The sequence below is a fragment of the Daphnia pulex genome, chromosome 9 (genome assembly GCF_021134715.1).
Source record: "Daphnia pulex isolate KAP4 chromosome 9, ASM2113471v1".
Taxonomy (NCBI): Eukaryota; Metazoa; Arthropoda; class Branchiopoda; order Diplostraca; family Daphniidae; genus Daphnia; species Daphnia pulex.
Window position 1 is genome coordinate 9,237,343 of NC_060025.1, and position 25,065 is coordinate 9,262,407.

A 25,065-nucleotide genomic window follows, 5' to 3' on the forward strand; every position below is an offset into this window, starting at 1 on the left:
GCCCCTTTTTTTATATTTTTATTCCAAGATTTTTTTCGTATTCGCCCAGTTTTCTTTTTATTGTTTCAAATTGGCGACTGTTGCCGCCGCCATTGGGGAGGAAAAACAAAATAGATCCGTTTCGCGCGGTTCAGTAGTTGTGTGTACCGAAACTTTTGCCCAGTTTGAAATCAAAGAAAAAGAAGAAGAAGAAGAAGAAGTGATTCAATCGTAGAGTCTGACAGGGCCCCCAAAGGAGACGCCCGTCGTTCGCCGATTGGTCAGCGGTGGGTCTTTTTCTTCTTCTTCTTCTTCTCCAGCCAAAAAAATAAAATAAAAAAAAAGAGAATTTTCTGTAAAAATGTGCGGCTGTCATCATCACTCGCGCTCTGGGTGGTACAGAAACCACAACTTTTACTTCTTCTTCTTCTTTCTTTTTGAGATGGTGGGGGACCCTGTCGGTGGTTTGAATATCGCGCCACCAAACGGGCGACAACACACACACATTTCCGATCAATCCATTCTTCTTCTTCTTCTTCTTCTGTACAGAAATGTTGTTGGATTGACGCGTAGTATATATACAAGAGATAAACCCGAGACTCTCTCTCTGCTGCTCGCTGCATGGGGGCGAGGCTCTCCACGGAGCGTGCGCGGGCGGGCGGGCGGAGAATATAAGAAAAAGGGACGGACCACCCCACATACACAACCATCGGCCCCCCGAAAAAAAGAGAGACCAGCACACAACTCCATTTTATTCGAGGAGGAGCGTCAGTTGGAGTCGAGACTTGCACCCAGACGGACGTGTTTTTCTGTGTTCTTAAAAACAAGTTTTGATTTCGTACAACTTTGACTTTAGTGTGGCTCATTTCAATTGAGGACGGACGGATATGCTCCAAGTGTTGGAATCTGATTCTAAAACGCATCGAAACAACGACAACAACGACAACATGTTGACCAACGGATCTAACCAATACATCCAGCCGGATTATCTCACCACTACGGTAAACATTTCTCATCGATTTTAATCAATTTTTAGAAATTCATTTCTAAATGGGAAATTGTTTTTAAAAATTAAACAGCTGGATTCAAAGAGGAGTCCATTGGCTTTGCTGGCCCAGACTTGCAGTCAAATCGGGGCCGATCCCACCCCGTCGACAACAACCTCAACAACATTGTCGTCTTCTTCTTCGTCGTCGTCGTCGTCTTCGTCGTCCATTTCCGTCACCAAAAATTTGAGCGACAAACCGTCGAAGAAACTCGCCCACTCGTCCGATGCTGGCGCCAACAGCGACAAGTCCAGCCGCAAGACTCCGCCGCAATCAAAAAGCCAACAACAACAACAGTATCTCGATCCTTATGGCCGTCACGAATCCGCCAAAGAATCGTCCGAATCGTCCAGCAACAAATCGGGATTCAAAAGTCCGTCGACCAAATCGGCGTCGGCCACTTCACCTTCAAACAACAACAACAACAACTCTCAGCAACAACAATCTCAACAAGATTCGAAATTCATGGCCGAGCAGCAGCGCATGGCTCTCGACATGGCCATGCAACAACAACAACAGCAACAACAACAACAAAATCAGTTGTCAAAGGATATCCAGCAATCGATGCTGGCCGCTTACCACCAGCACCGGCCCTCGCCCGTTTTCCCGTCACCGCTGTCGGTTGGCAGTTTGACTGGGCATCACCACCACCCACTCAGCCCCTACCACCACCCGGGATTGGCCGGCCTAGACGCCGCCACGGCCGCCGCCCTGGGAGCGTTCAGACACCCGGCCTATTCGGCAGCAGTGGCCCACCATTTGGGCGGATATCCGTCGGTGCATCACGTGCCCGTCTCGCTGGGCCTCTCCTTGGCCAGCTACCAACAAGCGCTCAGTGCCGTTTCCTACGGCCAGCGACTGCAACAACATCAAACCTCCTCCTCCTCGTCCAGCAAAGCGGGAGGCGAGTCGGCCGGCATTTGCCGCGATCCTTATTGCACCGGATGTCCAAACAGCAGCCCGGCATCAGCGGCCAGCACCGCCGTTTCATCTTCAAATTCCCCCAACAACAACAACAACTCGTCTTCTTCTCCAGCAGTAGCCACAACAACAACAACCTCAACTGCTTCAATGACATCCAGCAATTGCCCGGCTGGTTGCACCCAGTGCGATCACATGACGAGAACAACCGCCAATCATTTCACGTCCAGCAGTGGCAGTTCCAGCAGTGGCGGCCTAGGCCTGACCAGTTCGACGGCGGCGCTGTCGTCCAGTTTGGCAATGAGCACGTCGACGCCGTCGACCATCGTCACGCCGGCCTCTGCCTCCGACTCGACTCTGTTGACATTGCGGCCGTACGTTTGCAACTGGATCGCGGCCGACCATTACTGCGGCAAACGTTTCCCATCGTCCGAGGAGCTGCTCCAGCACCTCCGCACCCACACGAGTCTGTCGGTACCACCACCGGCCGTGACGTCGTCAGCTGCTGCCGAGCCGTCGCTAAGTTCTCCTTCGTCGTCCAGTTACTCGCCCGGCGGCATTCATCACCACCAGCTGCTCAATCCGTCGCTGCATCCGCACAGCGCCCATTTGTTGGCCGCCTCGGCTGCTGCCGCCCTTCACCGGACTTATCCGACTCCGCCTCTCAGTCCCCTGTCCATGGCCCGTTACCATCCGTACAGTACGGCTGCCAGTTCCAGCAAACATTTGTCCAGCAGCGGACAGCAGTCGGCACTTCAACACTCGCCACTTTCAACGTCGGCCGGGCCGCCACCGCTGCCGACAGCCGGAGCGCCACCACCCCCCAACAGCAATCCGGCCCTCCTCTCTCTCCATCACCACCACCACAACCCGTACGCGGCTGCTGCCAGTTTGGCCGGCCTGCCCAGCTACTACCCCACTCATCCTTATTCACTTTACAGCCAGCGGATGTTGGCCGGCGCTGGAGTTTTACCTTGAAAAATTTCCGTTTTTTTTTTTTAATTATTTCTTTGTTGTAATTTTAAATTGCCGTGTTTTCATTTTTTACCACCTCCTTTTTCAAACCAAAATTCAATTTTCTTTAACTCTACATTTCTTTCTTCGTGTGTGTGTGTGTGTGTATAGGAGTTATTACCAGTTGGCACAATTAATTAACACATTTCGATTCGTTTCTTCTCTCTCTCTCGATTTTAAAACAGCAAAATTGTGGATAAAATTTGAATTAATAACATTTTGGAAGATTTCACCATTTTTGAATATTTGACACGACTGTAAATATAATTACAAAAAATACAAAAATTTGAATTGAAAAAAAAACCGCCTAAAAAGAATTTCTTATTTTTATTTTTTCCCCCCGACTGTCGTCAATATTTCAACGGGTAGAGGGTGAGACAGTTGCTACTAGACGTCGGTCGACGCCTTGTCTGCGTGTGTCAGGCCCATTGGCAGTTTGAGCGGCGGTGGCGGCGACGACGACGCCGGTTGTCGTCTGGTCGTAAAATGGCCATTAGTTTGGGCGTTGAAAGCTCCTTTCCCCCCCGACGGGCCAACGAGTCGCGTCCGCAGCCATTCACTTGACAAGAGCCCAAAAACAAAAGGGCCAGCTGCTGCTGCTGCGTGAAAAACAAGATGCGCATCTCTCCCGTCCACTTTTGGAGTGGAAGGGAATTTTTTCGATCAAAAATCCACGACACGACCCGCAATAATATCCGTCCCGACACTCGAGCCGCCAACTTTTATTTTTCCCGCTCCTGTTCTTTAACTGTTAGGAGCTACAGGGCGACTGTGTTGACGCTAATTCCTGCCTTTTCCCATTTTCTTGTTCGATCAAATGAACGACGGGCAAAAGAAGAAGAAGAAGAAGACGGACGATTGTGAGTGTTGTGTGTGACCCTCGGGGGGTAGTGCAGGGCGTTACGAGTGCTGCTCGGTAATAATTCTGTCTTGTAAATAACGGATGAGAAAAGAAAGAGAAGAGACCCTATAGGAGAGAAAAGAGTCGGCGGGGGAGCTGGAGGGGTTCGTTTTTCAGACTGTCGACCACAGGAGCGCCTATCCCCCCCCATCCAACAACACAAGGCGGCCCGGCCCCCACAGCACCGATCATAAGTCATGCGCTCCTTGACAGCTCCTTCTCCTCCTCCTCCTCTTCTGCATTATATGGAGTGAGCAACAACAACAACAACCTAGAAGGAGACGGTTGTTGTTGTTCTTCTCCTTTCGACGCGCATCGCACACACACACAGAAGAGGAGAAACATGAAAAGAATAAAAAGAAGAAGAAGATGAAGGATCGTGTGTAGTTAGCTGAGAGGTGAAGCTCCTTGACGACTCGCCTTTCATTCGTTACAGCAGCAGCCAGACAAGAGTGATGGATTCATCGATACTACTCGCAACTCTCTCCGCTCGTCGCTCATCGCTCATCCGCACGACCTTTTTCTTCACTCTAACAGCAGAACAAGTGGCAACTTTCCTATCATCATCCGCCTGCGGTTTTCATTTCTCGTTTTTAACCACCAAACTGACCGTCGCCGACAGATGTCGTCCCAGTTGTATGAGACGAGATTAGCCGAAATCACGACCGGATTGCATATCGCATCCGGTGCTAAAGTTCCAGGTGGGGTGCGATTTGAATATCATCTGCATATTACCGACTAATAATGAAAAAAATGGGAAATAGAGTAGTACAACAAGAAGGTGTTGCTTGTGTGCAGCTGTGTTTGTCATTGGGCCACACCCCTCGACTTTGTGTGTCGGCACGTCTGACGTGTCAACATTTGACATAAAAGGACGTGGGGGAAAGAATAAAAACTGGGGAAAAATATCAACGAGTCTATGATTTTCGTCCTTTGTTATCAACAAGAGAAGAACTCCAGCTGTCAAAATCATCTGATATCCTTTTCAATCATATCGCCGTATGACGGAAAAAAACATTTCCCTCTGACATCCGAGTAGAGTAGAGTAGGAGATCGCTCCTGGTTGTTTATTATCCATCTCAAATGACATGCAGGACGGCGAGCGAGATGTTTTATAAGCCTCTAGGGCACCTGGACGACCGTCCCGCACTTCTTTATTCTGTTGCTGCTGCTGGGCGTCGGCCGTTCAGTAGTCGAGAGCGGAAAATGTGTCGTCGTGTGCGCAGTAAAAAATCAATTGTCAAAACACGCGACGGCCATCAAGCGAAAGTGGAAACGCTCGTCTGTCTGTTGAGTAGAGCTACTGCAATAATCATAACCGTAAAGAAACGTTGAAAGGTTCAAAGACAACAACAACGGTAAGGGAAAAGATGTTGGCGTGTTATAGTCACGTCTAATAAATTGCCCCGGCAGACCCTGGCCCCCTTCATTTTATGTGGCGACCGTTTCACGCTCCGTTTTTTAATGGCGGGGGAGTTTGGAGCTAAGAAATGGTCCCAAAAACAGTTTTGATTACAAATGGGGCCCTTTCAAGTCGTTGGGCTTCATTAATAAATCGGTAGAAAGAAGAAATGAAAATGATTTTCTACTTCCAGCTGCGGCGCAAAAGGATCACACACAGTATGGGGTGAACCAAAAAATATATAAGTTGTTACTTCTTATTTATTCTCCCCCCACGTATAATTTATACGCCACAATAAAAGGAAATTTGGTCAATAAATAAATGGCGAGTGAAGATGGGGAGGCCAAAGAATTTATTCATCATCTGTGACTGAGCGAACGGAAACGATTTCAGGTCGTCATCAAATAATCTATCGGCAGTGCCCAACATTCACAATTGGTGTGTGTGTGACGATTTCTTCTGCTGGGAGCAACAACAACAACAACAAAAAACGGCCCAAAAAAGTAAAAGAAGAAGAGCATTTCAGCGCTGGTACACAGCAAAGAAGAAAGAGGAAAGTTTATGAGCTCGTAACTGTCGTGGCGAACGCCAGCAAAATAGGGGCCCGTCTCTCTTCTCTTTTATCGCCCCAGTGTATATATAACAGCCCAGCAGCTAAAAGGGAAAAGAAGAAGAAGAAGAACCTTTTTCTTTTCCTTCTTCTCTTGGCGACCGACGACGTCCGCGTGTGGGAAGAGTTATTTGATGTTACACCACAGCCCCAGCGGCGACAGATGGAGCGGCCATTGGGTTTTTGTAGCTCGGCAACTGCTGGCGGCCAAAAGAAGAAGACGGGAAATTTACAACCACCATGCATCCCCCAGCAGTGCAGTGTTGCTCCTGCTGCACACATCCATTTGAGAAGGAGGAGGACAGGGGTCTATTTCCATTCTCTCTACCGCCTCCTCTTCTTTCCATCGTCTTGTACTTAAGCTGTGCGCCGGCTCCTAGCGCCCTGGCGAGTTATGACCTCCTCCTAGTTTAAGATCCTCTTTTTTTCTTTTCTGGGCAAACTTTATTGAGCTCGTCGTTTCGACGACGACATTCCCGCAAGCGGCAGCCAGCAGCGACCGAGGCACGCGCGTTATTTCGTCCTTCCCTTTTCCTCTTAGATATATGACAACTAACGGCTCCTAGCTGCTCCTGTTCTCCTATAGAGGCAACGGAGAAACAAAACATTCATCACCTCACCAATAAGATGGCGTCTGCCGATAAAAAACAAGAAGAAGATTTCAATCTCGGCACAGTGTTGACAAGCCGGAAATAGTCTAATGGGCGTGGTCATATAAGCCCCCCAATCATCACACCTGTCAGCGCTTGGCCGTAACGGAACCAGGAGCTTTTAAAAACAAAACAAAAAGAAGAAGATTGTCGGAATTGTCTGAGAGATAAAAGGAGAAATTCTGCACACATCCGTCCGGGCGGTGCGGATTAACAAAAAGGGGCTGCTCAAATCTGTCAATTCTTCTCGTGTTGGGTGAAGAAAAGCTGGTCGGCAAAGACAAAACAAGAGCGGCGGCGTGTGCATTTTTATAACAAACTGTAAATCGTTTCTCTTTTCTTTTCTTTTTCTTGATATGGTGGCGTTGTTGCCGGCCCTGTCAAGAGTGAATAACCAGGCGAGAAATGGCCGGCCATAAATTCGTGGAAGTAAAAAAGAAAGAATATAAAGAGCGACCAAGGCTCTTCTTCTTAAGAGTCTAGTGCTGTGGTTTATATTTATAGAAGAAGAAGAAAGAGAGATATAACCCATCCACCAGCACTGGTGTGCCGCTGCCGCCGCCGCCTGGACGCGCCGCGTGTGCGCTCGGCACTTTATGGTTTTTTACGATCTCCCGACACATCAAAAATCCCTTTCCACCACCACCACCACACCCTTTTTCGGCAACATATATATGTATACACACAAGGGGGTCTGCTGTCGTCCTCTGGAGATGCATTTGAGAGAGAGAAAACAGAGTGGCTGTGCCGCCGCTGCTGAGCAATTTCTCCGGGCAGCTTAGGGGGCGGCGGCAACGTCAAAAAAGTTTCCTTTTTATAAGCAGATTGCGCTAGACGACAAGAACAAAAAAAAACTTTTCTTCCTTTCAAACGCCTACTACTCTAGAGAGACAATGGCGCCGTGTTCCTTTTGTTGTTCCACCCACACATCGGCGACAAAATCAAAGAGCCACTCTCTGATGCGCTGCGCTGGCAACAATAAAATTTATAGACAACAACTGCTGCGGCGGCAACCAGCAAATGTTTGTTTTATATTCAGCGGCAAAAAGAGAACCCACCACCCAGTTGATGCTGTCACCCGATGAACAATTAGTCACAAGTTTACGCTGATTTGATGCGCGTGCCTCGGCGCAATGGTGGTGGTCAAAATTGCTAACAATTAAAACGGATTCAACCGACACACAGAGGGCCCATTGTCTCGATAAATATAATATGAATAAAGCCAAAGGATTTTTTTCTTTTGGGCGGCGAGTGACACAGTCGGAAAAATGCCCAAGGATTTTTTTTTGTTTCAGTCACGCGGCTGAATTGAAACCTGTCATGACTCTTCAACATTTTCCTAGAGCCGAAAAAGGTTTGATTTTTACGCCTCGTCATGTAACCCCCCGACAAGAATCGGAAAAGAGAAGCTTCTTTTGTTCTTCTTTTGTCCGAGATACAAACGATCAAGGTGGTCTAGCTCCATCGTGACATGCCGCCACCCCAGCAAAAGATGACGACAAGTTTTTAGATTGTCCCATTGTGTTTTTGAAGAAAAATGATCCATCGAGCGGTCATTGTGCGAGTCGTGTAATTTAGATCCAGTCGACCGTGTACACATTTCCGGTCATTTTTTTGAGGGGGGTGCCTGGACACTGGCAGTCAAATATCTTTCGCTTTGATTATTTATTGATTTTTGTCTATTATGGATGGTGAATGAGAACAGCTGCTGTGGTGAGTTTTTATACTTTCCCCTGTGCCGTCACCTCATCCACTCGACCATAAGAGAAGAGCCTGGAAGGCGCTGAAAGGGAATCAAGACGTTGCTCGACTCAATAGGCTCAATCAAAGCCTCTTTTTAAAAAAGAAAAAGAAAAACGACTACGGTACGTACCACAAGGAGCCATGAAGGGAATCTATACAACTGTGATGGAGAGAATCTGTCATGATTCATCATTCCCCCCGACAACAGCCCAGCCAAGAAAAAAGGCTCCAACGGTGCAGCAGAGATCACAAGTGCCGCCGCTTAGACACGGACGCCGCCGCCGCCGCTATACATCACAAAAATGTTACGACGTGGTAGCAGCAGCAATAGCTTTTAGACAATCAAACTCACCTCGGGCTATATGCAGACACGGCCTCCTCCTCCTCTACACAAGAGTTGGGGAATATCTTCAAAACATTCCAAGAAAATGAAATATTTCGAATATTAGACGGACAACAACATGTCGACTAGATACATCTTATCCATCATTCGGTTATTTTAACCCAACGACACACACACAGTGTCTCCCCATCGTCCACCAATTGAAAAATGGATCTCAAAATGTCTGTGTATAATACTTTGATAATCCGCAGGGGGGAAAAATGTATCAAATATTATAGTCTAAGAACGTGTGTCTCATAAATCTTGGAATTGTTCCAACCGCCGGCGACCCTCAACAAGTCCCTCATCGTTATCAGCCCAGTGTGATCTGTTTGACGGTTGCCGACTCTTTCTGGAAAAAACGGAAATGTGAGCAAGGCGCGAGCCGTCCCGTTTTTCACCAATAAAAACGCGCGGACCCTTTTGGAAAAAAAGAGCCGACAGACGGACGGACATAAATTTTCTTTTTATAAACACGTCGAGAGTCGCTCGTTGCCGCTGTCGTAAAAAAAAAAACTCGGCTGCTGCAACGCACACAGTGGGAATTGGCCCTTTCAGCGAAATGGATCCGAAAAAGAGTTTGGGGGCTGTCCTCTTATCAAAAAAGGAAATTAATATTCGACGACATAGTCGGCGCCTCAATCAAAGTTTGCGGTTCCGCTAAATGACAGCAGCAGCGCCCATTCCTATAAGACGACACAGGGACAATCACGCAAGGGACTAGCCTTCCAGTTAGACTAGAAACATGGCGCACAAAACATAAACAGCAGGAAGCCATACATCATGACTGGATACAACCTGGTATTTTTCTAAAAAAACCGGCCGAAAAGGGAAAAGAACAAATCCAAGGACGGATAGTCCAGCAGAAACATTTTTTTCCTTATCACATAAAAATAAGAAGAAATTTGGGCAAAGAGACATCTAGCGGAATGGACGTCGATCCATCTTTTGTCCGTCTTTTTCTCCACTTGGTTGGCTGACGGGAATGCGCTGGCAACAACAAAACAATTCCAGCCTTGAACTTTTTTTGTGTGTGTGTTGGGTTCTGTTTCTGCACGCGAAGGCGATCGACAGTTGAGACAAGACGGACAGATTGAGCTGCTGCTGGTGAAATGGCATCCAGCGAAGCTGAGAGAGAAAACTGATGACGGCCACATTATTATGCGCAGCGTCCTGTCCGCCCCATCCATTCCCGTCTTTCTATCCCGTCCAAAAAGCCAACAGGTAAAAGAAGACGGCGGCGGCAGCCACTTTTTTGTGCTTTTATAGACAAGACAAGAGACAGACAGGCACACAAGACAAGACAAAAGAGATCCGTCTGTCTGTCTGTCTCTCCTCTCTACAGAGAAACTGTCGGCTGCTGTTTTCTCTCTTGTCAGATGGAGAAAATGTGCCGACGATGAATGATACACTCACTTGCGTTCCCTTTTTCTCTCTGATGCCCGATTGATCTATGCACAGACTCGCTGGGCATCAGCAGCAACAGGGAGAAAAAGACGCTACTGTATTACTAATGAAGCCGCTCCTATAGAGCTCCTTATATTTTTGAGAAAGAAGAAGATTGGAGGGGGTGATCCTGCCTCAGCTTGTGTTATGTATAGCTTTTTATAGACGGTCGTCCGTCTGCTGCTGCCCATTTCTGGCGGCTACGCCCGTCCTCTGCTGCTCTGCTCTCTCACACTCTAATTTATCGCTAGCTGCTGTGCTCCTGTTGCTGCTACTGTCGTATCTATCTGTGCCTCGTTTCTTCATGGCCGCTGGCAACACATTTCAGAACGAGAGAGAAACAGACGAGTCGGGATATTATCTTCTTCTTTTTCTTGCCCAGCCAAAACAACAACCCAAAACGGGCTTCTTCTTCTTCTTCTTCATCGAACTTTATCCGCATGGCAGAAAGACACACAAAAGGGGGCCCCTTCCATCCATCTTGAGCTGCTGCTGCAACACTGGCGGAATAGACAACAAAATGGAAACAACAAGATGGAAAAGGGCCGCCCAGGCAGCAGACGAAACAAAAAAAGAGACGACGACCACGATCCACCCATCCATCCATCTGACAAGTATTAATGAGTCCATCGAGGGCCACAAGAGAAATCTTCCATCAGTTGAAACAAAACACACAGCCAGTACTAGAAGCTAAGAAGAACCAACTCTTGTGTGTTTTTTTTATATTTTCATGTTTCGAATTATTATTCGATTGATTACGAGACCCCCTTAAAAATCAGTGGCATCCCTTTGCAGAAATATCAGAGAAAATGTTGCCGACTGCTTCGTTTGTTTGTTTCACTGCGATGGATGGATGGAGTAAAAAGAAAAACACAAAATCAAAGCGGCAAAAGACGACAGAGACGACCGGGGGCAGCAGCAGTAGAGAGACGATCGACGGACCGACTTTGGACGGGCGATCCGTCTTGTTGAGCGATGAGGGCCCGACGCAAAAAAAAATAAAAAAAGAGAGAAAAACTTTTGCCCCTGCCAGTCGGCATTTTGTATATACGTGTGTGTATACGTCAAGAGTATAGAGAAAAAAAGGGAGAGGTAGAAACTTGTATTTATACATTTAGAGAGAGGAAAAAAGTTTCCATCAATGCTTCACTGTCTGAGATGTTATTTTCTTTTTTCTATATGGCATCGCATTGCAGAGAAACACAACTGCAGAAGCGCAGTTGGTAGTTGCACACACGAGGACACGCCCTGACACACACACAAAAATGGCCGAAATCTCAAACCGCCTTTTTCGGGTTGACGATGACAAGCCAAACATCAGAAAAAAAAGTCCAATCTCGAAAGAAAAATCGACTTGTTGTTCGTCAATTCACCGTGTCGCTGTCAATTAACCGATAACCATTTCTCATTTGCATTCAGTAGTAGATACTATACACATGTAACAAAAATTCCGGCTGACGGGAGAAAATATAAATAAAAAAAGGAACGATCGAAATGAATAAGCGAAAAATGATGGTAGTCTGCTGCGTTGCCGCCGCTCCAATTTCCCTTTTGGCTGACAGTTTTTGATATCAAAGAAATATAACGTCAGTCCAGCGCGTTCAACATCATGCCGGGCAAGACGGGCGAGCAATCAGAGCTGTCCGCCCCTGACACGCAACTGCCATCGCCCAGCAGCTTCGTAAAAAGAAAAAATTGACAGTTTTCGGCGGAATAAAAAAAGAACAACATTTCCTATAGCTGGTTGTGGTTGTTGTTGTTGTTGGCAGAGAAATGGATATTTTTTTACTCTAAGGTCAACACAACGTCTGTCTGTCTGTCTCTCTCATTTTCCACGTCAAGATGGCCATCGCTGGCCGTCACTCACTCAAACTGTTTCGACTTGACATTCACATCACAAATCACACGAGAAATGGACGACAGACAGCCGCAAAAAAGGCAACGTGCCATCCACAGGAGCAGCCGGGAGGGGAGACTTTAGCTGCTGCTGGCCTGTCACTCAAAATCTCTTTCTCCTTCTCTCTGTGTGTGTGTATAACTAGACAAATAAAAGACACACGCGTGACGCAGCTCCATTCAAAAAGGGGGGCCCCCTTTTCTCTCCCTTTCATCGCCCAGTCTAAATATATTTTTGACTAGACCGCCGACAGCTCAATGTCATCCTCTTCCACCAACACACACACAAAAGAGAGAGAAACACGACAGACGGACAATAATCATAATAATAATAATAATCACCGCCCAGCTGGAGACTCTGGGGCCCATTCGACAAGGTCTTGCAACAAATTAATTGAGCGTAGTTCCCCAATCTCTTCAATAGATGCCACTCTACAATTCGACACATTGCGTCATGTGGCAACAAACAAATCATAATCAAAGAGCAAATTACAGATCGATTCACCTTTGTCTGCCGTGTTCACTTCCTCAATAGATAATAGACGAAAAAATAAAAGACGAGGCAAAGTTGGTGCGTGACTCGCACACAGAAAATAAAAAAGGAGAATTTTAAAACTCGGGAAATAAAAAAGGCTGTGTGTGTCTGGTTTTTTTAAATGGCCGTCGTTCAATCCGACGCGGATCGAGTGAGAAAACAGCAGCACCACCAAGACTTTGATGCCTTTTTATGAGACTCGTCTACTTTTATATTGTCTGCAGCGTAAAATAAACGCAACAACAGTAAAAAGCAGCAGCAGCAGCCTGCGATATATAGCCTATATAATAATCACTAATCAACGCTATTTAACGATTGGCTTCAGCTCTTTTTCGACGACGACGACGCACAGCCTTCTTCTTCTTCTTCCAGGTATTTATATATTTACACACAGACGTCAAGACGGAAACAATCTTAAGCTCAAACAGACGACACGAATATATTAAAGACGGTCACCAACAACAACAGCTGCAGCGTGTACGACAACCCAAAAAAAGCTCGGCATTCACGATCGCTCGTTAAAATAACTCGTCAACTGGATGCGACTTTAAAGTTTACTTTCATTACATTTCAGATGCCAATAGTTTTCTTTCTTTTTCTTCTGGTTGAATTCGACGAAGGATATACAGACATTTCCCAGTTAATCGGTTGATGGCGTGGCCGTGTGTCAAGAGGCCGAAATAACCGGTTACAAAGAATCAATCATTTCAAAACAAAAACGTATATACCACCTCATATGTACGCCCCTTGGAGAAACACAAAAAAATCAACAGGTAAATTCAATACTATCTAATCGAAAAAAAAAAGTAACGCTACGCCAGCAGAAAAGGTGTACGTGTACCGAAAGGTGTATACAGTACGGCCGCACCAAAATAAAACAAGTTGCAGACAATTTCAATAAGAAAAAGGAGTTGGGGGGGATTCAAAGTTCAAAATCATTTGCATCTCGCGCTATCAACCACAATTGAACAAAGAGAGAGAGACGGACGTGAAAAGCTTTTTGGACTTTGACAAATCTCAAATTGATATAAAAGGGCCAGTTATCCTTGAGACGTTCCTTATTCCAATTTGGGGGCCCTGTCGGGACACTTTTTTTCTCTTTTCTCCCAAAGTCGTCGGCAAATATACGAACGACACAAAATGGCCATCCAAAACCGGATGGCTGTCGATCCCATGGCCGTCACCTGGTCTGAGCGTTACAATAAAACATTCGAAAAAGTCTGGGCCAAATTACCAAATTTCATCGGCTCCTTTATCGCCACAGCCGCCGTTTTCATCCTCGGATCTTCCATTCACGGTAATTTCAATTTAACAATTAATCCAAAAATTCGGTTCTAATTTTTAATCAAAAAGGCGATTGGCTGCTGATCCTGGTGCACTTTATCAAATATTTGCGTCACGGACAAGAAGACAACAACAGCACAATGTCGTCTAGTGATGAACAAGAGGACTCGTCGATTTACGGCGATTTCTCGCTCAAGGATTACAAACTGCAAGACCTGTCGCTTTACATCATCCCGGCGACCATCGTCTCGTATGTGACGTATTTCGGAGTCGGCGGTTTCCTGCACTGGTACTACTACGTGCGTCAACGCGACCGACCCGAAGAATGGAAGTGTCAGCCGACCAAGTGGCTCTCGCCCAAATTGGAAAGGCACGAGATCCTGCTCGGCTCCTTGTCGCTTTTATTCGGCTCCATCCTGTCGGGCATCATGTCCTGTTACATCATGAACGGCGGAGACACTTACATTTATTACAATTACGCCGACTACGGATACCTCTGGGCTGTGCTCCAGTGGCCAGCCATCTTCATCTGGCAGGTAATTCATTTCATTCCCAATTTCCAATTCTTTTTCAAATGCAAATTTTTTAAATAAATTTCAAATGGCGCAGGACTATTTGACCTACTGGGGTCACAGGGCTTTCCACATGCCTTTCTTGTACAAACACTTTCATAAATTACACCACACTTATAAGCAACCGACGGCCTTTTCCGTGACGGCCATCCATCCAGCCGAATTTCTATTTTTCCAATGCATCCTCATCTCGCCCATGTTCCTAGTCCCCACCCACTGGAGTAAGTACCAATTTTGATAGCATGGCAGCTGGGTAGAAAATTGATTGTTTAATGATTTACTACCAGTCACCATCACGATCCTGCTGTTCTACACCTACTACCACGGCATCATCGACCATTCGGGAATCAATTTCAAGGCCTACTGGTGGCAGCCATGGCAACCGCATTGCATCTTCCACGACAACCACCATCAATACTTTCACGTCAATTTCGGATTTAATATTGAATACTGGGATAAGGTATAAAGTCGGGATTCCTATTTTACATCATTGACAATGCCGAGCGTGAAATATTCAAAAATGCCGTTGGTTGATTATCGAACTCTTGTCCCATCTCGGCAGTTGCACGGCACGTACCGGAAAAAGGACCGCGTTTACAGGGAGGAGTTCTTTTACGGCCAGGGCAAATCCCTGGACGAGGTGACGGAAGGCGAGCTGGCCCAGGACCTTGCCGAGCGTGAGTCGGAGAATCCACTGGCCTATGACAACAACCAATACGCCTACGAGTTGAAGAGATCCGACGTCAAAAAAAGGACCAAAAAGAGTCAAAAATAATCAAGTTCCTACTATAAAATACAGTTAATCGTGTAAACGCTTCATTTCAAAAAATATTAAAACACTCGCGCCAATGAATTCCATCATTTATAATATGCAAATGTCGTTTCAAAAAGAGAGAGGCCTCGTTATCGTCTGCGTTAATCGAGTCGGACAGGCATTCACCTGTCGTGTTTGAACAAACTGACGGGTTTCAAATCGCGGTGATGGCGTGTGTGTGTGCGCATGTGTATGAAATGAAAAAAAAGAAAAAGAGAAAAAGATTAATCCCGTCTGGAAAAGATAAAAATGTGAAACAAGAAGGAGAAGAAGGAGGCCAAAAAGAGACAACGACCCTCTAGTGGGTTTTTGCTGACTGACTGACTGGCTACTCTCGCAACAACACGCGATCCGGTTCACTCGAGTGTTACGCGACTGATTGATTATCTTTCGGGAAAGAAAAAAGAAAAAAAACCAAGGAGCGAACGGACAGACGGACGAGGAGAGAGCGTGATATTCAACTGTTAACACTCGAGTGTTCTTGAAGGAGAAAGATTCATCGTGCGGAAGATGTCGACTTGTGCAGCCCCACCCGAATAAGACGGGAAATTATCAAGATGGAAATCCATCATCACCGAGAGAGAAATTCCCGTCCGCCCATTTTTTTCTCTTTTTTGGGTTTTATTTTTTCGCCGGAACGCGAAAAAAGGCCGTCAGACAGACAGAGCCATCTGTCGGTGTCGACTCGTAAATCTCTGGCCCCCCTTCCACTCGCCCAAATGTCCAAATGTAATAAAACGAAGAAGTTGCCACACATTTCACACTGACATGATCCTATCTCTTTCTCCACCTAGAGCAGCAGTAGCCTAATGGTGCACTCCACCCCTCTCGTCGGCTTTTAGACTATACATGCGGATGGATGGATGGATGGAAGGAAGCAACAACAACCAACAACTCGCGACACACAATGGATGGAATAGACTGTAAGGAGCTTTAGTAGCCTGCTGGGTTGCCCACCACACATCTAAGCCGATGGTTGCAGAGAGAGAGAAAAAGCTTTTCGACGCCAGAGAATATAAGAACGGGATATCACGCTGTCCCGTTGCATAATAAATGTATTCGTCAGCTTATCTCAACCTTTGAATCAAGCGGGGGGGATTCGAAAAGTGACAGCTATATTCCTTCATGCATCAGCGCATAATAAAGAGATTTTTTCAACTTGAAAACAGGATAGAAAGAAGTGGCAAGAAAGATACACATCTATAAATATAGTAGTCGACGCAGAAAAGAAACTCGGGCGTTCCACACATATCTAATCCCACCACCACCACCAACGTTCTAAACCGCATCTGTTTTTCTTTTTTTTCTTCTCTCCTTTTTGAATTATTGTTATTTTCACTATAAATTACGCTGGCTGGTTTTGGCTCCCGAAAAATTCTGGACCCTTGCCCACTGCCGGCCGTCCGTCCGTCGGGCGCATAAATCCATCGTGAAGAAGAAAAATACCAAAAATAAAGAGCGCGGGATTATTTAAAAACCTGGCGGCGTTGGTGAGAAACAGCCCACCGACACCTGTCAAGCGCTCGAAAAAATATCCAAGTGACGACTCAAAGGGGGGGAAAACGACGATCTTGACTCTATCAATTTCCCTCTCGCCTTTTTGATTTGAGAGCTGCGTGCAACGTGACTGCCCATCCGCAAACGGGCGCAGCAGTTGAACCGGACCAACCAGCCGAGAGAGAGATTATCATCGCCTGTATGTATATAACCTTGTTATGGGCCCTTGTTACCAGCAGCAGCGCGCACGGCTCCTATCACGCCATCTCCTTGTTTGGGTGTTGTTGTTTTTTATGGTTATTATTTTTGGCTGCTGTTGTGCTCCCGCCGGACCCTATAGGTCGTGACACGCCTGTTTGATCACATCTACCCACCCACCAAGAAATCTCATCAAAATGGCTGTCTCCCCAAAACGTCAAACTCTCGTCGGGCAGTATACATTTCCTCTTTCAACAATTGCCTTTCTTTACAAAAATACAAAAACCAGTCAGAGGCTGGACCAGTCGGGTTTTACATCTGAAATCAAAAGATTCTTTTTTTTAACTAAAGAATTTCGCATGTTTGAAAAGAAATAAAAAACATAAGAATATAAGATTCGACGTTGCAACCCTGGACGACGCGGAACATTATAAATTTTTTATCAACAAAAATGGTTGTGCCAACTGTCAAACTCAACAATGGTTGCACGATTCCAATAGTCGGATTGGGTACTTGGAAGGTATAAATACAAAAAAAAAGTTGATTTAATCTTTCATCTTTCAAAAATATTTGATTTGATTCGGGTGCCAATAACAACAGTCAAAGCCTGGCGAGGTGAAGCAAGCAGTTGTTGAAGCCATCACTGCTGGCTACAGGCACATTGACTGTGCCTTCGCTTATGGAAACGAAGAAGAAGTCGGAGCAGGAATCAAGCAGAAGATTGACGATGGCACTGTCACCAGGAATGATTTGTTCATCACAAGCAAGGTAGACATTTATCTTGATTTAAAAAAGGTGGCTAATTCTCATATTCAACAATTACAAATTTCAGGTGTGGAATACATTTCACAGCTTCAACAAGGTGGAAGAAGCTATTCGACAAAGTCTGAAAAATTTGGGGCTCGACTACCTGGACCTTTACCTCATTCACTGGCCGATGGGTTACCAAGTGATTCTATTTTTAAGATTTTATCTCAAATTTCAACTCATTTGTCATCTTTTTGAAAACAAATTAGGAGAACACTGTGCTCTTTCCAAAAGATGATGAAGGGAAATTTATCTTCTCTGATGTTGATTACTTGGAAACGTGGAAAGGTTTAGAACACTGTGCAAAACTCGGTCTGACAAAATCCATCGGAATGTCAAATTTCAACAGCCTGCAGCTCAAGAGAATTTTGGAAAATGCAACAATCAAACCGGTTGTGAATCAGGTTCGATGTCAATTTGAAACGTTTCAATTCAAAAATGTAAACAACAAATGATCTTAGGTCGAGTGCCACCCATACTTGAATAACTCGAAACTCATTCAATTCTGCAAAGAGCACGACATAGTCGTCACAGCTTACAGCCCACTAGGTTCACCCGACAGACCATGGGCCAAGCCTGAAGATCCCGTCATTTTTGAAGACCCAAAATTGAAAGAATTGGCACAAAAGTACAACCGTTCGCCAGTTCAAATCATTTTGCGCTTTCAAGTATTTAAATGAGCAAATTTTAGTGTTGCAACGCAAATTTAATTCGCCTTTTGTTTTATTAGACGCAGCGTGGTGTAGTAGTCATTCCCAAATCGGTTACCAAAGAACGTATCGTTGATAATCTGGACTGTACCGATTTCGAATTGACTGAAGAGGATGTCAAGTACATCGAAACATTCGATTGCAATGGACGAGTTTGCGCCCTTGATTGGGTTAAAGATCACCCATTCTATCCATTCAACGTTGAATTTTAAAACGATATTATTGGAGGTTGTCGACAGTTGTTGGTTATTAACTCAAAGATTGTTATTATAATGGGATAGAATTAGAATTTGATAATTTTTTCAATACAAAGGTTTATGGATTTGATATTCAAACAAGTGGCCTAACCTAGTTGTTTTCTCTTCAGATAAACAAATTCACAGAGTTATTCCCAAATAAAGAAAAGTCGACGAATGGTGGAGGTTATGGGAATTGTTCATCTCAGACTGAGACCTTGTTTTGAAGAATGAATGCAATTTTGGCCTACCTTACCCTGACAAACTCGGCTAGGATCACAGCATCATTTTCAGGGCTGCCGTTGAAACTGGTCTCAGCTGATATGCTACAAAAACAACAAACAGCATGGGTATTAGGCAAACTAGCACACATCTCAACAATTCTAAAAGTATTAAAGTATGATGCATACCATTCCAGGCTCCAGGAACTCGTCAAACACAGGAAAGGGCATCACAGGACTCGTCAGTCTTAGGTTTTCAAGAAGAAACATTGCAGAACTCAGCGTATTCAAACTAAGCAATTTCACTACATAGATGTTCACTTTTAAGTATCAAGAGCTTGAGTAATAACTGCAAGTGTGTGTTCCACACGTGGTGAATAATGTTTATCACACACGAGAAATTACGTACTTCACGGATTTCACCAAATAAGTTTTAGTTGAAAAGTTGCAAAGTGGTTAAAAGTCAGCTGATTACATTTGATTTCTTTTAACGAACTTAAACTGATTTCGCAAATCTACACAGCGTGGTTGTCTCGTGGATGACTTGACTGTGAATGACTACTTGACTCGATGATTCTTCCTCATTTGAATATGAAAAACAAGGAAAAGGTTTTGGTTTTTTCGGCGCCAAATCGTTTTTTTTTTTTTTTGCGCCAAACCCATTGTTGCCATGGTTACTTTTTGAAAAGTAGTCTGCTCTTGTTGTTGTTGTAGCTTGGTTGTAGCCTGATCCACGGTCTAACGTAAGTGTTAGACCGTGCCTGATCGGTCACATCACGGGGGTCCAGTCAAATGTCAAAGTTTTGATATGGAATGTTTACTTTTTTAGCTTTCATTTTTAGGGAACCTTTGTTTAAAAAAAAGTGGTGTTTTAGGAGACATTCTGGGTGATTTTGTTAACCCCACTCTTGTGTTTGTGGCAGTTTCAGTTGACTCCATTTCCCATTACACTCAATTTTCATAAATGGATGAGCGACCAAGGCGCGAGGCCTTCGTTGTAAGTAATGAGTTTATGAAAATGATTCTAGACCTGTTAAAGAATTGCTTGTTTTACAGACTGCAACCTCTAAAATTAGTAAAATGTATTCAGCAAAGGGAAATGAATCTTTAGTTCAAGTTTTTGCCCGGAGAAACAATACCATAAATATTGCTGCTGTTGCCACTCATACTAAGGCAGTGTCCACTGCGACTCGTCACTTTGAATTGGTCCAGAGAAAACCTGTCGAAGGAAGTTCAGCCTCTGCTGTTGTTGCATCCACCACTGCTGTATCTAGCTCCCATGGTAAGATAATTTGATGACAATTCCTTTATCCTGCTTTGTTCTGACTCTACTCCTCATTCTAAACAAGCAAGCGGTTATGATGCACCAACCAACCATGGAAAACTTGATGTAAGTTTCAATTCAAAATTATTCTAAATGACCATTTAGATAATTGCATCATCTGCTGTTCAGGATCTTTCAAAACCCAGTCGAAAAGGCACGATGGGTATTCTTCGTGAAGCTCGTGTCGTTTTGCATCGGCTGACCGATCAACAACTCGAAGACGCCGGATACAAATCAACAAGACCGGTTGGTTTGGTGGTTTCCTCATTTTTTTTCTTTCATCTGCTATTTTTTTAATTTTTATTACAAAATTAGACTACAACTCAAATTTTGGCACGGAAAAGTGTGGACAAGGCTAAACATAACGTTGCTGCTAGTAATAAGTTACTGGCCAGTGCGACTGTCAACGAAACGACTGAAAGCGTAAGTTCTTATCCAATACTTTTTGTTTACGTTGGATTAACTTTTAAATTTGTTTTCATTATAGCTCAACGTTCACAACCCAAATACTACGACACTAACAAGCAAAGTAAGCTTAGTAAAATAATCGTTTACTTGATTCAATTTGTAGATTATTGAAATTTTTTGTTCATTTGATAGTCTAGTTTCGCTACTGCTTCTGGGTCGTCTGGATCTGTCAGTTCAACATCGAACCAATTTGTGAGCATGACTCGAGGAAAACCGGTGGCAAATATAGTCCCAGATATTGGCACGTTTACATGTACTAAGCCAGTGGGAGTGATGCCTACTAAAGCCACCGGAGAGAACAAGCTCAAGCGCAAGGAATTGAAACTAAAGCAGTTAAAGGGAAAAGAAGATGAGGCTGCTCGCAAGTGCAAAGAGTCTTTGAAAGCCAAGGAACAAAAACGGTTCGTCCATTTATTTACCTTGTTCGTCACCTCAGCTGGTGTTCTCATTTCATTATGTCGTATTTCTAATGCAGGAAACACGATGGTCGAGTGAAGCGTGCCTTGGCAAGGCATTCCCCTGCCTTCCGAGCGAAGCGTGCGTTGACGAAGAATTTTTTTTTTTTTTTTTTTGCAAAGATTGGACAAGAGGACAAAGGAGAAAGGAGTGCCCACTTGAAGCAGAGAATGCAAGCTGGGAACCAAGAGAAGGCAAAACGGTAAGGCGTTGGTGATTAAGTGGCAACGTTTATTTTTCTTGAGGTTTCAAAGTCAAATGTGTTTTTGCTCTAACGTTTCAAGTATTTTATGTCAAACTTGTTTTAATTCTTCAGGCAAACTGAGGTTGAAAAAGCCAAAACTGGCGCTGTCGCTGATGTGGCAGTTGCAGGACCTTCCACAATGAACACCACCTTCACGCTGTCTTCGTCTCTCACTTTAAACTACCAGATCACGCCAGTATGCAAATGAGCATGTCTTTGAATCTTTGGGATTGCGTTTAAATGCATCGACGTTTCTTTTTCCAAGGTGCACGTGACCAAAAATGGAAAACCTTCCAATCCCGACAACTATGATATCGGTGATTTGCGCGCAGATGACTCACCCGACAAGTGGTACAGGCCGAAAAAAACTATTCCTACCTGGGCTAGAAGTAAGTTTTAAAAATTGGTTAACTTTGCCGTTCAGTACTTACAGAAAATCTGTTATTATAATTATTCAGGTTCCAATCTTATAGTGCCGTTAAAGCAGCAAGTGGAAGCTAACATCAATCCTGACCAGATTTTCCCAAAAGAAATACTCTTTAAAGATCCAAACCTAAATGAAATGTTTGAAATTCCACGTGAATGTTTTAATAAGCGTACGTCCAGCGCCGATTGGAAAACCCCTCCTTCTAATTAAATGTACATTTCCTCACCCTCGCACCTTCATTTCACATGGGAAATTTTTTTGTGGGTTTAGTTACAAAAATTTGCGTTAATAGCGTTATTATTATTACTAATATTTATTGCTTAGTTGGTTTTTTATGCCATTCGTTTTAATAAATTGGGTTTATTCTGGTTTCACTTAAAATGTGGGTTCTGTCAATTGGTTTATACAACTCGTCATGTTATCATGGAAATATGAGAGGTGCATCTCTAGCAGTACTGCAGTTTGATGGGGATGGAACAAGCAGGCCACAGACTTTATCTCGCATTTGCCTTTCCCTCAAAACATCTTGTTCCGACTGTCTTCTGTAAGCAAGAACTGCTTCTGCAAACAAGAATTAATTTACAGTATATGAGTAAGTGTGGACACAGGTAGATAGGCTCAAAATAGGTTTACCAATGAATAAGGGTTGATGGATTTTCCATCGTCAATCTATTGCCTTCACGAACTGTTCGATGAATCTTCCTCATTTGAATATGAAAAACATTAGGTTTTTTGGCGCCAGATCGCTATGTTGCCATGGTTACTGAAAAAGTAGTCTGCTTTTGTAGACGATAAAACAACGTTGTGTCATTCCTTCTCGAAAAGCCACGAAACCAACCTGTCAATCGTAAAACCGGTAAACGTTCGCTAATCATCTAACATTCGTATTCATTTCTCTGTTTTTCTTGTGGTAGGAAACGTATTATACGTGCTTTTACGTAATTTGGTTAATTAATCTATCTTACATTTATAACTAATTAAATATCTAGAACATTCTGCTCTGTGGGCTACAGGTAGCACTAGTTATACAGTTACAGTGGTTACAGCATAGATAAAGACCACTGATTTGTTATCTTCACAAGAGAATTAACATGGGCAACTGTCGCCAGCAGTGGTCTTTATCTATGGTTATTCAAAGCCATTTATGTCTTGTTATTTTGTTATTCATAGTCCAATTGATCCTGATTAAGCTTGTATTTTAATTTATGTCCACTAAATTTCTACATATTGATATGTTAGGTTAACTTTCAAGAGAAATCTTCAATTTAAATATGGCCAGCTCAGCGGAAAAGGTTCCCAAAGTCAAGTTGAATAATGGTCACGAAATGCCTATTCTTGGATTAGGCACATGGAAAGTAAGTAGTTGGTTGTTGCATAATAACCTCAAATGTTGCATAAATTTTATTTTGTTACATAACTTATTATTTTCTGTATAGTCAAAACCTGGTGAGGTTACCCAGGCAGTCAAAGATGCTATTGATGCTGGCTACAGACACTTTGATTGTGCATTTGTGTACCAGAATGAAGCGGAAGTTGGCCAAGCCTTGACCGAGAAAATGGCAAGTGGTGTTGTTAAAAGAGAGGAGCTCTTCATAACCAGCAAAGTACTGTAACATGTTAAACGCAAACACATGTATTTTTCCTATCATGGTTTTCTTTTTGAATAGCTTTGGAATACTTTCCATAGCCCAGAATCAGTGGAACCAGCACTGAAGAAATCCTTGAGTCTTTTGGGATTAGATTACTTGGATCTGTATCTCATTCACTGGCCCATTTCCCTTATTGTATGTAATATTTATGTTTACATTTTAAGATTCAATTTAATTAAACTTCTTCTATATTTAAGGATAAAGAAGGAGAGCTCTTCCCAAAAGACGACAATGACAAATTGTTGTACAAGTCTGCTGACCACGTCGATACCTGGCGTGCTATGGAAAAATGTGTTGAGCAAGGACTGGTTCGCTCGATTGGCTTGTCAAACTTTAATAGTAAACAGATTCAACATGTCTTGGATAATTGTAAAATCAAGCCAGTTGTCAACCAGGTGAATTCGAGAATTTATCTTTAGTATGGATCTCCTTTAATTCCATTGCTTTTTATCTAAACACGAATAGGTCGAGTGTCATCCCTATTTGAATCAGAAACGACTGATTGATTTCTGTAAGGAGAGAGACATTCATATCACCGCTTACAGTCCCCTGGGTTCTCCTGATCGTCCATGGGCCAAGCCTGAAGATCCAAGTCTGTTGGCGGACCCGAAAATCAAAGCCATTGCCGACAATTACAAGAAATCGACTGCGCAGCTGTTGATTCGCTATCAAGTAATTTGGTTCAACTTGTCCTAATTGAACGCAAGTTTAAACTTTGAATTATTTGCAGGTCGAACGCGGTGTCATTGTTATCCCAAAGTCAGTCACCAAGACTCGCATCGAGCAGAACTTTGACATTTTTGATTTCCAAATTGGAGAAAGTGACATGCAGTACATTGACAGTCTGGATTGCAATGGCCGCTTCTGCCACGTCACCTGGATGAACGACAGCCCCGATTTCCCTTTTAGCATTGAATTTTAAAGGTATATTTCAGAGAAATTTACCACCAAGACCCCTTGCGTCATTAGTTTGCTAGCAAATTTGTTATTGGGTTTCAAAGAAATATTATTCTGCATGTTAACAATGGTCCTCCCCACTTGCACCAGTTGTGTAGATTGCGCTGTGGGCTAAATAAAGATATTGTTTGGCTACCGAGAGAGAAACCGACTCGTAACTGTCGAGGGAGCCGCCAGTTGAAGTGTAGAATTTAACAAGTTGTTGCGCGCACACACACAAAAGTGATTTGCAGTCAGTTTTGCCGTTATGATGCTTTCACGCCGATGCCTCTTGGGAACGACCAGAACGACGCACCGAAATGGAACTTTACAACGGGTCTGTGAGCACGCTTCCGTCATTATCTGCCAGCCCCAGAAAAGCCAAGTTATTATTGCACTATATTGATGTTACAAATAGTAAAAAAAAGGGAAATCGTCCGCTAAGAAAAACAAAAGGATGTGCAGTAGGAGTCGTTTAGAATTCCGTGCTCATCAGGGAGAGAGTTGTATGTGAGTTATAGTGGACAGTCTATGCCGGTCGGGCATGTTGTTATTAACGATTGGACACCCACTGAATCTGGAATATCTCGCACTGAACCGATTTACCAACTTGTGATTATCTTCTAGCCCAATTGGTCACACAAACTTTTTCGTAAGAAACTTTCACCGGAGAAAACTTTTTTCCTTAAAAAATTCA

At 44.0% G+C, this 25,065-nt stretch overlaps 5 protein-coding genes and 1 long non-coding RNA gene across 7 annotated transcripts; 5 read left to right on the forward strand and 1 right to left on the reverse strand.

The window, feature by feature from the left end:
* Positions 1 to 353: 353 nt before the first annotated feature.
* On the forward strand, positions 354 to 3,137 carry LOC124202776 (zinc finger protein Noc-like). Its single transcript, XM_046599197.1, has 2 exons — positions 354 to 980; positions 1,059 to 3,137. The coding sequence occupies exons 1-2, from the start codon at positions 867 to 869 to the stop codon at positions 2,922 to 2,924; spliced, it is 1,980 nt and encodes a 659-aa protein (XP_046455153.1). The 5' UTR covers positions 354 to 866; the 3' UTR covers positions 2,925 to 3,137.
* Positions 3,138 to 13,569: 10,432 nt separating this feature from the next.
* Positions 13,570 to 15,234, forward strand: LOC124202779 (lathosterol oxidase-like). The gene is made up of 5 exons (XM_046599201.1): positions 13,570 to 13,822; positions 13,879 to 14,345; positions 14,419 to 14,602; positions 14,669 to 14,841; positions 14,944 to 15,234. Exons 1-5 carry the CDS (start codon positions 13,666 to 13,668, stop codon positions 15,154 to 15,156), a joined length of 1,194 nt encoding a protein of 397 aa, XP_046455157.1. The 5' UTR covers positions 13,570 to 13,665; the 3' UTR covers positions 15,157 to 15,234.
* A 2,031-nt stretch (positions 15,235 to 17,265) lies between these two features.
* Positions 17,266 to 18,742, forward strand: LOC124202782 (aldo-keto reductase family 1 member B7-like). Its single transcript, XM_046599204.1, has 6 exons — positions 17,266 to 17,410; positions 17,491 to 17,658; positions 17,723 to 17,839; positions 17,907 to 18,101; positions 18,159 to 18,365; positions 18,428 to 18,742. The coding sequence occupies exons 1-6, from the start codon at positions 17,342 to 17,344 to the stop codon at positions 18,617 to 18,619; spliced, it is 948 nt and encodes a 315-aa protein (XP_046455160.1). The 5' UTR covers positions 17,266 to 17,341; the 3' UTR covers positions 18,620 to 18,742.
* A 990-nt stretch (positions 18,743 to 19,732) lies between these two features.
* LOC124202778 lies at positions 19,733 to 22,164 on the forward strand. The gene is made up of 11 exons (XM_046599200.1): positions 19,733 to 19,861; positions 19,921 to 20,146; positions 20,214 to 20,254; positions 20,318 to 20,434; positions 20,504 to 20,611; positions 20,676 to 20,717; positions 20,789 to 21,057; positions 21,132 to 21,314; positions 21,429 to 21,552; positions 21,622 to 21,745; positions 21,815 to 22,164. Exons 1-11 carry the CDS (start codon positions 19,829 to 19,831, stop codon positions 21,991 to 21,993), a joined length of 1,446 nt encoding a protein of 481 aa, XP_046455156.1. The 5' UTR covers positions 19,733 to 19,828; the 3' UTR covers positions 21,994 to 22,164.
* Positions 22,165 to 22,213: 49 nt separating this feature from the next.
* LOC124202785 lies at positions 22,214 to 22,509 on the reverse strand. Its single transcript, XR_006878332.1, has 2 exons — positions 22,417 to 22,509; positions 22,214 to 22,344 (listed from the first exon to the last, which is right to left on the reverse strand). It is a non-coding gene; the product is annotated as an uncharacterized LOC124202785 (long non-coding RNA).
* A 52-nt stretch (positions 22,510 to 22,561) lies between these two features.
* On the forward strand, positions 22,562 to 24,525 carry LOC124202780 (aldo-keto reductase family 1 member B1-like). 2 transcript variants are annotated; one of them, XM_046599202.1, is made up of 7 exons: positions 22,562 to 22,639; positions 23,023 to 23,138; positions 23,220 to 23,387; positions 23,451 to 23,567; positions 23,630 to 23,827; positions 23,898 to 24,104; positions 24,163 to 24,525. In XM_046599202.1, exons 2-7 carry the CDS (start codon positions 23,055 to 23,057, stop codon positions 24,352 to 24,354), a joined length of 966 nt encoding a protein of 321 aa, XP_046455158.1. In that variant the 5' UTR covers positions 22,562 to 22,639; positions 23,023 to 23,054; the 3' UTR covers positions 24,355 to 24,525. The 2 variants fall into 2 exon arrangements, with proteins under 2 accessions (XP_046455158.1, XP_046455159.1); XM_046599203.1 differs by lacking the exon at positions 22,562 to 22,639 and adding an exon at positions 22,640 to 22,693.
* The last annotated feature ends 540 nt before the right edge of the window (positions 24,526 to 25,065 follow it).